Below are 13,371 nucleotides of genomic sequence, written 5' to 3'. Positions count from 1 at the left end.
CATGGTTGGAGTTTGGATTTTGTCTCCAAAGGTCATGTAGACTACATAGATAAAACAAAACACATTTATCTCAAATTACAATAGATTTTATTTTGAAGGTGAACACTGTGGCCATTAATATACATTACAACATTGAAAAGTGACAATTCTGTCCAGCATTACTAAGGTGTGGCTTTTGGAGGCACCCACTCGTGGATCTTCTTGCGTGTTGTTGGGTAAGGAACATATTGCTGAGAGGAACCACTCACATTGATCTGATGGACTTCAGCCAGGAACTTCTTAGGCTCCGGTGGGTGTGTGGTGGGGGGATTCTCTGTCATACAGTGCAGCCAACAATGCCTAACACAAAAAACATTGTAATTCGTTCAACAGTTTTTTGTTTTTTCATTTTATTTTTTCCCCACATAAAACATATAAAGACAAAACACAGAACAAGACCAGAGAGCAATAGACAAAATAAAGAAGCGTTTCATCAAAAAAGTTATGGTAAAACATAATGTAATTTGCATTTACCACTCAGCCGGCACCATACTCCCATCCACCTCCCACATAGTGTTCTTTCCATTCATCTCAGTGGTGTAGATCACCCAGCGATGACGTCCTTGACAAACAGAGATATATATTGATTTAGCTCAAATGAACTCCGCTGTGTGGGTATAATATGAACAAAACAAAATAGATTTAAATAACAGCATGTTGTCGTTTTTTTCTCATTCATGTTGGATGTTCATGCAGTAGCATGGAAAACCATGTATCCTTACTGTCAGTATCCCCACAATCCTAACTTGTACTTGACCTAGAGGAGCATTCTTTACTTGTTTCCATGGAAATGGCTATAAAACTCCACAGTATGGCATAAAACTCTCCATGGAGAATGTTTCAACTTATTTTTTTTCTTACCTTGACATGTTTCGGTGAGCAGCTGTCACCAAAAGAATACGTTGAATTTCATTAATGTCCTGAACTGTAGTTTTAACTTTCCATTTACATGGAATCATGCAGGTGGCTTTCCACCTCCATTTTGTTGCTTTACGTCTATGATACATGCTATCCTCATAAAATATGTACTTTAATATGAACCAGACAAAGTCGAAGAATGTGCATCTGTGTTGCGATTTATCTATTTTACTCACCAAAGAAATAATGTTTCTTATCTTCGTAATATTTGTTCCCATACTTATCCGCACCAATCAATGTTCCCGTTTTTACATCATTCGCTCTGTAAAACACATAAATATGCATATTTATATATACAATTTCAAAGTTGGGCACAAAAGGAGTCTGTAACTAGTAACAGCATTATTATTATTATTATTATTATTATGCGGAGTCCTTAGCATTACTGCTAACAGAAGAGGGAAATCAGCCACTTAACTCACGTGTTAAAATATTTTACTACACACAAAATAGTTGAACAGAAAAGTAAGTTTATTACCTAAAAAACTGCACCAGTAATCCTTTGACTCCTCCGTGACCTCCCAGCTGTCCCAAAGCCCTTCGGACGATGTTAGCATACTCCGCCATCTTTGACGGAACTATTTCAATGACGGACCAGTCTTCAGAACGGGTCAACGTGACACGCTTCATAAATCAGAGAGCTTCTCACTTTTCCTGGCGCGCCCCCCTTGGGAGATTAAAAAAAATCACAGCCTCTGGAACAGTGCAGAATTGGCGCTTCGCTGCGGTAAATAGGGCGTTTCAAAGAGAAGACGCACTCACGTTACTTCTCGTCACAGTGGATTACCACTGTGGACAGACTCACACACAGACTGCTTTCTGCGCGGTGTTGTTGTGTTACTTTTAGGTATAGCGTAAAACACCTAAAACACAACAATACAACAGTAGCAGAGATTCTAAAAGGGGATTAATGAGTTTTTATTGTTTCCATTCCGTGTCAACGTTGGTTGAATGACAATTTCCATTGTGTCCGTATACTCACTCTTACTAGCACATTACATTGGCATAACTGTTTTCCATACATTTGCAAAATACACATTTGAAATTGTTCAATAATACATTCATTCATATTACAAGTCGACTGCGTATCTGTTTTTTTTTTTTAACTTTCACAACGTTTTTCTATGTTTTCGTAGCTTAGTCTTTTCGACTCCACTCTTATCTCGAGTAGATTCTCGCTTCACCGTTACTTTCGGTCACACAGGATGTTACCAAAATAAAAGCGAAACCTTATCAATTTACTTTTACAGGGAGGGAGATAAGCGCGAAGGGAACTAGGACAGAAGCGCGTGCGCGGAGCACAAAAGGGACAGAGGAGACACAGGAGGAACAGAGGAGAGACAGCGGAGAGACAGAGGACACAGGAGAAACAGGAGGGACAGAGGAGAGACAGGAGGAACAGAGGACACAGGAGGGACAGAGGAGAAACAGCGGGCACAGGAGGGACAGAGGACACATGAGGGACAGAGGAGAAACAGAGGAGAAACAGAGGACACAAGAGGGACAGGGAGAAACAGGACACAAGAGGGACAGAGGAGAGACAGAGGAGAAACAGAGGACACAGGAGGGACAGAGGAGAAACAGAGGACACAAGAGGGACAGGGAGAAACAGGACACAAGAGGGACAGAGGAGAGACAGAGGAGAGACAGAGGACACAGGAGGGACAGAGGAGAAACAGGAGAGACAGAGGACTTAGGAGGGACAGAGGAGAAACAGAATAGAGGATTGGGAGAGAGAGGAGAAACAGACAGAGGCAAACATGTGCTCTCCCCCTCAAACGGGCGTGCCTCACACTTTGAGAAGCTCTGCACTTAATACTTATTGAAGGTTGAAATGTAAAGAAAAAAAAAAAAAGACAACAAACGAATAATCATATTTTATTAAACTGTTACCTGACAGTTTACTCTAGAAAAGGTTAATTTGTAATGACGGAAAACGTTTTTTACTTTACAACTGTGGGGAAATCTGGCTTCCCCTTCACAAGAAATAAACAGCACTTTTCTGCTATAAATCTATAAAGATGTAGTGCAAGAATTGGAAGAGTCATCGATATCAAACCTCCCTCCAAACATTTTAAACATAAAGACAAATGTGAAATGCTACAGACCAACAATTTGTTAAAGCAAAACACACACACACACACACACACTTTGAAAAAATCCCATTTCTTTTTTTTTTCTCAAGTGATTGTTTTTTCCACAGCAAAAAGGTGTTAAAATCGAAATAATTTAACCCTGACTTCCAAAAAGTGGCAACAAAAACTCCCATGATACAAATACAGCATTGTTTAATGCTGTGTAGCTCATTCATGTACACCGTTAGCCAATGCCTATGAAGAATTGATCTGTATTGTATATAGAATACCTTCACACTAATTTCCACAGTTCCAGTTTTCACCAGGAAGACAATGTAAGTTAAAAAAAAAAAAAAACTCTAAAGAGCACAACCTGCATAATATCTTAGGATATGCCTAGTATTCACAGTAAAAAACTAAAATTGAACACTTATAAATGATATTTGCATTAAATAATACCTTGGTTTTAAAAAGCTACTTAGTAAAGACAGATGCCAACTATAAATGCATGCTAATAACCTGTAGGTGCTTTATAGTACTTAAAATCTTCTTTCATTCTTTGCAGAATTCGTGCACAACATTTTTGGCCATTCCTATTATATCCAATGTCAGACAAATGTTTTATCCAGCAATGGGAAAGCAAACTATAGTGTTTTGTGGTAATTGACAGTCTTAGCTTATTAACTAATTTACTTGACACAAAGATATTTCCACAATCTTACTTTTGAATATGACCTCCAAACCACAATTGCATATCTTTGGCCTCCATCCCGACAGAAAGACGGGGCCAAATTCTACTTTGCATAGCCTCCCACTCACATGTAGTGCTCCTGCTTGAAGTCCATACTGGAGTTCGCCTGAGTTTATTATGGGGTTGCCACTACTTCAGAGTCCCTCTTGGATGTTATTCTTCAAGTATCATTGCCTCTTGAAATGCCTCAATCCATCTAAACATAGATCAGTAGAAGAATTAGCATTTAATGTGTAGCACTTTGACTCAGGGCTTGATTTACCCATATTACCTTTGTGCAGTCGGTATGTCATCTGCTTTAAAGATGTAAAATAGTGTGTTTTTGTGATACAGCTTAAATTGCAATTTCTGTGCAGGTCCGTTTTTCTCTTCTCGCAGAAAGAAGCCTAGCAAAGGCTGACTCTCCAATGCTGCAACATCCTGCAATTTAAATTGTATTAATACACACACACACACACACACACACACACACATAATGGTTCTTTAATAATTAAAGAACCATTTGATCAGTAATTATTAGTGATCAAAAATATCAACATACCTCACTGGCTGCATAGGTGTAGAGGACCTTATCCTTGATAACAAACCACAACCTTTTCCACTGCTTCTTGTTACCTTTGGATCTGTTTAAGTAGCCACTCATTGAAGAGTTTTCTGTATTAGCTGAAACCTAGGAGTAAATAAGGGATAGTATTGCGAAACAGGTCTTTTTAAACTTAAGATGCACATTATTACAAAAGCCATGCCTCTTTTAGTGCAGCAGGAATCTTCTTCTGTTTCCTAGTAAAGGAAAAAGCTCCAGCTTTGATTGGAGACAGTGATGTTGCACAACGATCTTCTAAAGGTAACAAACCAAGATATTTTGTTTTAAACATCCAGTATACATGGTCTTCATCTTAAAAGTTTATGTGAAACATACTGTTCTCTTGTAGTATAGAAAAGCACTGGTCACAAACACGTGCTGGCTGGTTCTTCAAGTACTCCAGGTAGTACTTGTTAATGGAGCAGGCCTGGCACACCACCTTTCACACAGAAATAAATATAGTCAGACTAGAGTTATGTTGGTGTCCCTTGTGTATTGTTTACTTTATGCAGTACCTTGCCACAAGCTCGACAGTGGTGCCTCCTCCAGGTAAGTGTGAACTCACAGGTACATATCATGCACATTGTTGCCCGCAGGTCTGGGATCCAAATGGGAGCTTTTGAACCCAGCGGGGCCCAATTGTCTGCAGCTTCCTCGGTCTTAGCACAGATTAAAAAAAATAGCACATGAAGTGTGTCGTTCATATTTAGCAACAGCATTATTAGCATGTAATTTTCATGACTATAATACAAAAACAATTAGCCTTGAGTATAGAGCAGTATTCAACAGAAACGTGTGTACCTCCTCCTGGCTACGACTTGATATGAATGTTATTTTCTTCTTGGTGTAATCATCTATGGCTGTGGCAATAGCCTCCAACCACTCATCCCTTTCTGAAGCTGAGCTAAAATTACATAAATGACAAAATAATTTATTGTAAATAGACAAATCAAATCACACTATTTGTTAAAAAATGTCCTTACTTGGCAGACAGTATAAAAGAACGCTCAACGCTTTCAATATTCAGCTCGTTCTGATAGGCCTCTTGGCTGGGTTTGCTCACCTATACAACACATGGATCATACATGAACGTTTATGAAGTCACTGGACAGTGTAGATATGGATCTAAGGCACATTGTATAGTAATGAACACAATTACCACATAGTAACACCATGAAGCACTGAAAGTGTTTTTTATTACCTTCATTCCAGCTAAAGAGAGGATACTGTTGAGTCTGTACTGCCCCGACTGGACTGGTGTGGTATACATTAGGGCATCATTAAACTTGAAAAATAAAAAAGAGGACATTAGTAATTCCATTCAATTCAATTTATTTTTGTAAGGCCCAAAATCACAACAACGGTTGCCTCTGAGGGCCACAGTGAGAAATGAATCAACAATGTCAGTGATAAATGTAATGAATACATTTGTTTCATTACATTCTTGTCGAAAATGTTTGGTAATCCTAGTCTTACCAAGAAAAACATTCGTGGCTGCATAACCTTCCGGGACAGCTTCATCAAAGTGCCCTCCTTTAAAAACACCTGAAGGACCGAGGTTAAGTTAAGTCCTCTTAAATAGAAACATTACAATTATGCTGATGACTTACTCTTCCTGGTTGTACAATCTCATGCTGACCGTTGAGACTGTACTGAATTTGCATCAACTTCTGGAAGTTATCCTGCAAGAGTTAAGGTTAATGTAAAGCTTAATGCAAAGCTGCAGAAAATGAGTACTTGAAATCCCAGTCCTTACCCCTTGTTTCATAATGTCATTGGCATGGTTGGCCACTTCTTTCACTATACCAAGCGCAGCTGCATTCATATTGAGAGGGCAATATTAGTTAATGGATAAAATTAGTCTGGTATCCTACCAAAGCTGTTGAAAATGCTGTAACCCCTTCACCTTGAGTGTCCTTGTGATCTTCCGAATCAGCAGAGAGATTCTTCAAGTAATCTACATTAAAAATACATATTCAACCGTTTATGGCCAGAGGTGAGGGAAAGCAAAACAAAGTGTGCACACATTTTGTCTTATGAAGCTTTATGAAGTTTATGGGTAAACTACAGACATTATGAATCATGTACAGAAAACAATACTTAGACTTTACCAGTGAGCAGAAGCTGGTACTGGGGGATTCGCTGCACTGGTTTTAACAAGTAATGTTTCAGAGCCAAATTTGCACATCTTGGACTCATCTGTGTAAAAATAAACAAAAAGTCTTTCACACTCTGCCACAGACCTTTCCCATTTAAACAGTTTTATTGAAAAACCCAAAACCTATTAACAGCGTCCAAACCTCAAACTCTCGAACAACAGCAGCAAATGCTGGGTTTTTCCTGCACTGTTCATCCAACAGAGCCACATTGATGTCAAACTGACGAATGTAGGTGGAGTACATTTTTAGATAAGGGCCCTTTTCGACAAAGATGTCAGACAATCTCTGGTGATCAGTCCTAAATTAAAACACAAATATTAAGATTGTTACAAAAAATACTGTACTATGTGAATGTATGGTTTATACACAAAAGCATTGTTTTTATTTAAATGGAGAAATGCAGTTGTTCACTGTCCAGAATAGACCATGTCTGTCTCCACATTCAGATCTTTTGCTAAACTAAAGCCAGCATTACAAGAGTAGCATGTGTTTACCAGTGAGCCACTCTCTCCTCCAGTTCCTTCAGCAGGTCTTTGTTCAGCTCATACAGCTGAGGCAGATAATACAGGATTTGGTTAAGGATGCGCTCCTCTACAATAGCCTTCCCATTCTGACGAGTTGCCTGGAAAACAGCATCCCGAAAGTCCTGCGGAAACATAGAGCATTATATCTGATAGCTTAAGCTTGAATGTACCGGTAGTTAGATACATTAAAACAATCTTCTGCCTGTAGAGCAGAACCTAACTGCCCAAAGCATTTGTGCTTTTGGTCACAGTCCAGTCAGCACTTTCACCATCTACTGAGCCAACACACATCCACCTGGAAGGAAGCACGGAGGCCACTCAGGATCCCTGCCCCAGCTTTATTTCCACTGACATGCAGTAAATATCATGTGGTGATAACTACTCTATCTCTGGTTTAAAACAGTTGCATGAGTTTCAGTTCAATATTAAGTAGAACTAAGCATTAAAAGCCCATTCCCCCATTTTGTTTTGTCCTGTCCAATATGCAGCTAAAATACTTTGTAACCAACCACTTTTGATGCTCTGTTATAAATGTGTAATGCATTACAAGGTTGAGTACAAATGTAAGCTGAAGATCCTCAAACACAACTGAAAATATCTGTGTTTCCTGAAGAAGGCATCTCCAAGAATGTAATTTGACTTTGTTCTTGACAGAGGGGCAAACAGCAACAACAACAGAACAATTATTTTAAAACCAACCCAACATTATCCTTATCATCATCATAATCATCCCAGAATGAATGATCTCAAATACAATTGTAATGTGTGTATAGCGACACAAATACATTTATCATTAAAAACTTTTCCAAACAGGAACTCTGGGCCTACAAACATTGACCTGGATGTAAAACAAATAGAATAAAAACAATTTTACTCATCAAAAGTAACTTAACAAACTTATACTTACTATGTGAAGAAGCTTCAGGACATCAACAAACCTAAAACATGTACAATAACTTAATCTCATAATTCACAAACATTCAGTTTGCAATGTTTTGTGCAACAAAATTTAACATACACTTTTTCTGAACTCATGATCTCCTGAGCAATGTGCACCACCTTCTTACGCTTGATTTCTTCTTCAAGCTAAAACATAATACAAAGATATCCAGATAAAACACTATAAAATCTTGAGGTCATTTACAGAAGATAAAGGTAAATAAATAAATTGTTCATGAATGACACAAAGGCGGGTTACCTGTCGGTCAACTTCATTCAAATGCTCTTTGCTGGAAGTTGAACTGTTATCTTCTTCATCAGAGCTATGGATTTCATCTTCTTCAGAGTGAACATCCTGCCTCATCCAACCACTTGGTGTCAGAACACACATGCAACACACACAGAAAGCATTAGCTGAGAATAAAGTTTGAACTGGCCATGGTTCATGACATTAAATATTTACATCAAGGCTGGTCTGGGTCTGCAGGGGTGCAAAAGGGTGAATTGCACTCACAATTAAAAGTGTTTGCCCGCTCATTTGGGGAGAGGCAATAAATGAATGTCACTGCATGGAAATGTATTGTGTTAGCACACATTTGAAGCTCGGATGCCCCCTCAATCAGTTTGGTCTGGACTCGGGCATGCATCAAAGGCAAATGACATGCCAGTTGAGAAACTTTTATGTCACTAAATATTTAATTTGCCTCTCAGTAATGGTAATGTAAAATGACTGCATGAGCTAATTTAGCCTCTTTATGCTGTTGTGTTTATCTCTTATTGCCTTCAGTTAATCCACCAGTGGTGGGAAAAGGTCTTCTTGCCTCCAGCTTGAGGTTTTTCTTTCTCTTCCGTATTTGTTTCCTGACAGTTTCTTTTACCTAAAATTCAATACACGGTCAAGTCCCTCTCTCTTTCTCTTGGAGAGCATTCCAACATAGTGGGTCAGGCACAGAGCTCCACTTGTTTACAGCCTGAGGCTAGATAAACTGAACAGACACATATGCCTGGGAAACACTACACATGGACACGTTCCAATCACTACATACCAAACAAAATTAAGACACAGACTATATTGTAATTGTTTTAATATCACATCACTCACTTTTACTTTTATGATCTTATAATTATCGGTATAGTGTAATGTTGCTGATATGACACATATCACATCCAGGCTATATAGTAATCCCTATATAGTCCCTATATAATGTAATTTCTAAAATATTACAATAAAAACAGTGTTTTCAGCGTATTGACCCTACCCTCCATTTCAATGACACAGAGTGATTCAGAGCTAAATATGATTTCTAGCTGAAGAAAACAACTTGGTGTAGGTCAACAATGTGAGGAGTTGTGAGGAGGTAAAACATGGTCCAAGTGTGGGCAGCATAAGAAGGAGGAGGCTGGCGGTTGCTGAAAGTCTATTTTCCCTGTTCTCAAGAGCTGTGTGGCGTTTCTGCGATTCTCAGACATTTCCTGCTGTAGCCACTGAAAATAACCCACAGGAAAACAGGCTGACCTGCTGCACATCAATGCTCTATTCAAACTCAATGCCTTTGTCACCAAAGGTTGACTTTCACACAACTGTAAATAAAACCCTAGACATCATCTACGCATGTTGCGCATGTACACCAACACATTGTCATCTTAAGCAGCTGGCTATCTCATTTCCTTACAATGATTTAATAAAAATAGAAAATGATTATACCATGACAAAATTAAGTGAGGTGCACTAACTCATTAAGTGATTAGTTGCAATTAAACAGAGTACTATCTTGTTTTTGCAGTCTGTCTACATTGTACTATACCTTTCATAGTCGCTGTCATGGCACCTGTGGTAGGGGTCTTGTACTTCATAGATATCATCCGCATCACCATCAGGCCATCCCAGTCTTGCACTGTGAAATGGCAGGTTCATGTACTCCGGTATCTCCTCATATAGAGGTACATTCTCATACTCTGCGGCGTCTTCTCCGTCTTCATGTATATCCCCAATGCAACTGTTAGTCCGCTCCAGTTGTTTTTCTGTGTAGTTTGACTCCACATTAGTACAATCTAGAGAGCTTTTTGTCAGCATTTTGGGCAGCATCTTTACTGAAAGCCTTAATTCAATCAGCTTTCGGAAAGACATGCTTTTCCTATGGGGGTCTGTTCGAATTGCCAGGTCAGCTGCAGAGAAAGACCGCGCCCTCTGCTTGCTCCCAATTAGCGGGACCCGGCTTTTTGATGGCATGCTGCACCGAGTGGGCACCTGTCGGCTAAAGAAAGTGACTGATGGTCGGCTGAATCTCCATGCAGATTTCTCATGTGGTGGTGCAGGCAGATCTCTCATGGGGGCACCTGCATGTGGGGGTGCTGGAGGCGCAGGGGGGCAGCAGGATGGAGGAGGCGGCACGGGCAGGCTGTGTCTCTGAGGTTTTCTAGGTGGTGGGGCCCTATGTGCCCTACGTATTGGATGGTCCTCTGCAGAAAAGGTTCTTCTTTCTAAATGAGGCTGGGATCCAAGTTTGACCTGCTTTGGAAGACTGTGAGTGACGGGGTAGCGTGCAAAATCCCCGTAACCATCCTCTTCGTCTTCAGTGGTTTGAAGCAGCTCTACCTCCTTCTCTGGGGCCGAAAGCAGTTCTAGAGACTTGGAGGTATTTTTGTGAAGTGTGAGGTGTACTGCTCTTTGCAGGCTTGGAGACAAGGAGGTCTGTCGAGGGGGAGGGACAGGAGCATCTGACTCGTTGTCCCCAATAAAGTCTTGTCTTGTCCCATTTATGTCAAGTGAAAACGTTCCTGCTTCTGAGCCTACAGAGAAATATGGTGACGAATTAACCTCTTCCTCATCCCTCTGACTATGTGTCTGTCCCTCTTGATTGAAAGTAACAGTTTCCACACCGTCCTGCCTCACAAATGCTGGCTTCTTGAATTTACGTGGCTGAGGGACTGGTAGAGGTTTACTTGGTGGATCAGGGACCTCTGAATCCAGGTACAAACTCAAAGGTGTTTCCACATTGTCTTCCACAATGTCTAGTACCTGAGCAGACTCTCCAGAACCATGTAGTGTTACAGTTGATGAAACATCTACAATAATACGTGCGGAGGGTTGACTGACTATTGTAGGGGTCTCAACATTGGGATGTGTGTTTGATTTTCCCTGCTCACAAATATTTGGACCTTTGACATCCTGATCTTGATTTACAGATGATTTATCTGAGTATTTCTGTCTTTGAGGTTTGTCCTTAGGTCTTTTCTGAATAGCTTCACTTTGATCCTTCTCACCAACTTCTACTTCCTCCTGCTCTCCTTGGGGCCTTGTCTCTGTTGACCCACATCCTTCTGAAAAAATATCATTCAGCAAAATGTCTTTGTGCAAATCTTTCATAGCCTCAGTGGCATTTCCATTTTGAACATGGTTGCAGTTGGAACAGACCTGAAGTCCACACGAGCAAACAGGAATGATGTAATTTGGTTCGCTATTATCAGTCTTTGATAAAATCCCATTTTTTTTATTGAGCTGTGGAACATTATCTTCAAAAGTCTTATATGTGTCTGGTGTGATATGAAATTCACTGGTTCTGCTTGGCAGGTGTGAAATGGATGGTGATGACGTAGATTTGGAAAGACAGGGTTTGGGGGCAACAGCCGGTTTGGGTCTCTTGAGAGTAGAAGGGGACGGCTGTGAGACAAGAGGCTGTGTCAGGACCCCAGGTTTGGGAGCGATGGGCGGGGGGCACGGCTTGGTAGAGACAGGGAGCTTAGGTTTGGGCGCTAAGGGAGGTTTTTTCACACCTGTATAAAAAACAGAAAAGCATGTGTAATTTAATGGCCTAAGATTAAACACATAAATACATTTGTAATTCAAATAAAATGAAAACATGTGGCCAAATTAATGGAATTCAGAGGTTTCAGACTGGTGGAAAATTATGACCATTGCCATAGCGATCAGCAATTTAAAACTAAATATGATATCCTTTAAATGGGACCTGAAAATGTTAAATATAACCAGAAGCTGAAAACCGTTAAAAGTTTAAAAAAGGTGTAACTAACCCAGAATTCATCACAGTTTCAGAGCAGGGATTATCTGCCGTTTAGACCAGTTAGAGGTAAATGTGGGTTCAAACGGGCTTGAAGTATGTTCATGTGTAACAACAATTACAATATATTGATTGATTCCCCAATTCTGGCTTTAAATGTTGCGCTCAATACGATTTAATTGAAGAGAAACAACGCGAAAGTAAGAATATCAAAGGTTTAGGGGTCATTTTTCCGCTCTGCTGCTGACTACTCCTGGATCTCATGGCTGACCGTCACCACGAGAATGGAGTCGAGCGGATGTTTCCCCAAGATCTTTACCAAAAGCAGAAAGTGCAGGGAAACATCCAGCTGTGGACAAAGTAGCAGACAGGCCTATTTAAACCATTACGATGTACCCAGCGGAAAGATGCTATGTATAACGCAGCAATAAACGAAAACGTAGGGATAACAATTCAAAAAACAAGGGATCAACTTTTTGTTATACATAATGAAAATGCAAAACGGCACCGATTAATTTCTGCATCGGCTACTTTTACACGGAGGCAGATGTATAAGACGACAAAGGACGACGTTATATCCAGCTGCAACTCGCACCAAAACAAGAGAGGGAACGTGTTTATACAAGCGCAAGAGATAACGTTAGTCTGGGCCTTTTCAAACAATCTGATAATTGCGTGAGTATTTCTATTTGACAGTTTTTTTCAGTGAAAGAGTTGCAAGAGTTTTATAGAGTTTTTGTTGAACAAACCTGCGCTCATGGCTCCCGACTGACTCCTTTATCCATGAGTTACTGCAGTTTCTTTGAAATTGCAAGGAGAAAAAAATCCTATCTCCTCATCGACATTATTGTCAGTAAAAAAACAGCCTCAAGACAAAATCAGACACAGCCATAGTTGTTTATCCTTGCATCGCCAACCACAGAAAAAAAAAAGGGTTTCACAGTTTCACCATTTTTCAAACTTTTCAGCCACGGTGCATTCTCCTACAGTAAAGTTAGATGTGTTTGCAACATACTTCCGGTACAGATCATTACCACCTTGTTGACTCTTTAGTAGGCCGCTTCAAAAACACAAATGTATTAATATCTCCAAGCTGCAATGTTCATTTTATCACGACGGATGAACTAGAACAAAAATCATATCTGTTTTGAAAATATACATTTTATTTTGAAGTTGTATTTTTCGGAGCTTTTGAGCTAGTTGGAGATGCTCATAAACACTAGGGAGCGCTCTATCACAGCGCCGAGGAGGAGGAAGAAGAAAACCATATTACAATAGATACATGCTTTGAACTGAAGAATTAAGTCTAATGTATCACTTGGATACCAGCCGCCATAAAACACCATAGAAGAAGAAGAAGCGTT

The 13,371-nt window shown here is 39.9% G+C and overlaps 2 protein-coding genes across 2 annotated transcripts; both read right to left on the bottom strand.

Moving 5' to 3' along the window:
• Positions 1-64: 64 nt before the first annotated feature.
• ndufa12 (NADH:ubiquinone oxidoreductase subunit A12) lies at positions 65-1,601 on the bottom strand. The gene is made up of 4 exons (XM_072453717.1): positions 1,436-1,601; positions 1,134-1,219; positions 514-601; positions 65-339 (listed from the first exon to the last, which is right to left on the bottom strand). Exons 1-4 carry the CDS (start codon positions 1,585-1,587, stop codon positions 162-164), a joined length of 504 nt encoding a protein of 167 aa, XP_072309818.1. The 5' UTR covers positions 1,588-1,601; the 3' UTR covers positions 65-161.
• A 1,221-nt stretch (positions 1,602-2,822) lies between these two features.
• fgd6 (FYVE, RhoGEF and PH domain containing 6) lies at positions 2,823-13,037 on the bottom strand. The gene is made up of 21 exons (XM_072453712.1): positions 12,757-13,037; positions 9,794-11,762; positions 8,248-8,359; positions 8,068-8,135; positions 7,957-7,987; positions 7,020-7,171; positions 6,667-6,823; positions 6,478-6,565; positions 6,273-6,323; positions 6,123-6,181; positions 5,977-6,048; positions 5,843-5,911; positions 5,568-5,651; positions 5,350-5,429; positions 5,168-5,270; positions 4,882-5,025; positions 4,703-4,805; positions 4,530-4,621; positions 4,325-4,453; positions 4,055-4,203; positions 2,823-3,979 (listed from the first exon to the last, which is right to left on the bottom strand). The coding sequence occupies exons 1-21, from the start codon at positions 12,764-12,766 to the stop codon at positions 3,937-3,939; spliced, it is 3,765 nt and encodes a 1,254-aa protein (XP_072309813.1). The 5' UTR covers positions 12,767-13,037; the 3' UTR covers positions 2,823-3,936.
• Between the last annotated feature and the right edge of the window lie 334 nt (positions 13,038-13,371).

The sequence above is a fragment of the Eucyclogobius newberryi genome, unplaced genomic scaffold (assembly GCF_026437365.1).
Source record: "Eucyclogobius newberryi isolate DKJ021-1_F unplaced genomic scaffold, fEucNew1.0.hap1 SCAF_2, whole genome shotgun sequence".
In the NCBI taxonomy this organism is placed as follows: Eukaryota; Metazoa; Chordata; class Actinopteri; order Gobiiformes; family Gobiidae; genus Eucyclogobius; species Eucyclogobius newberryi.
This window is presented reverse-complemented; position numbering and strand designations above follow the sequence as displayed.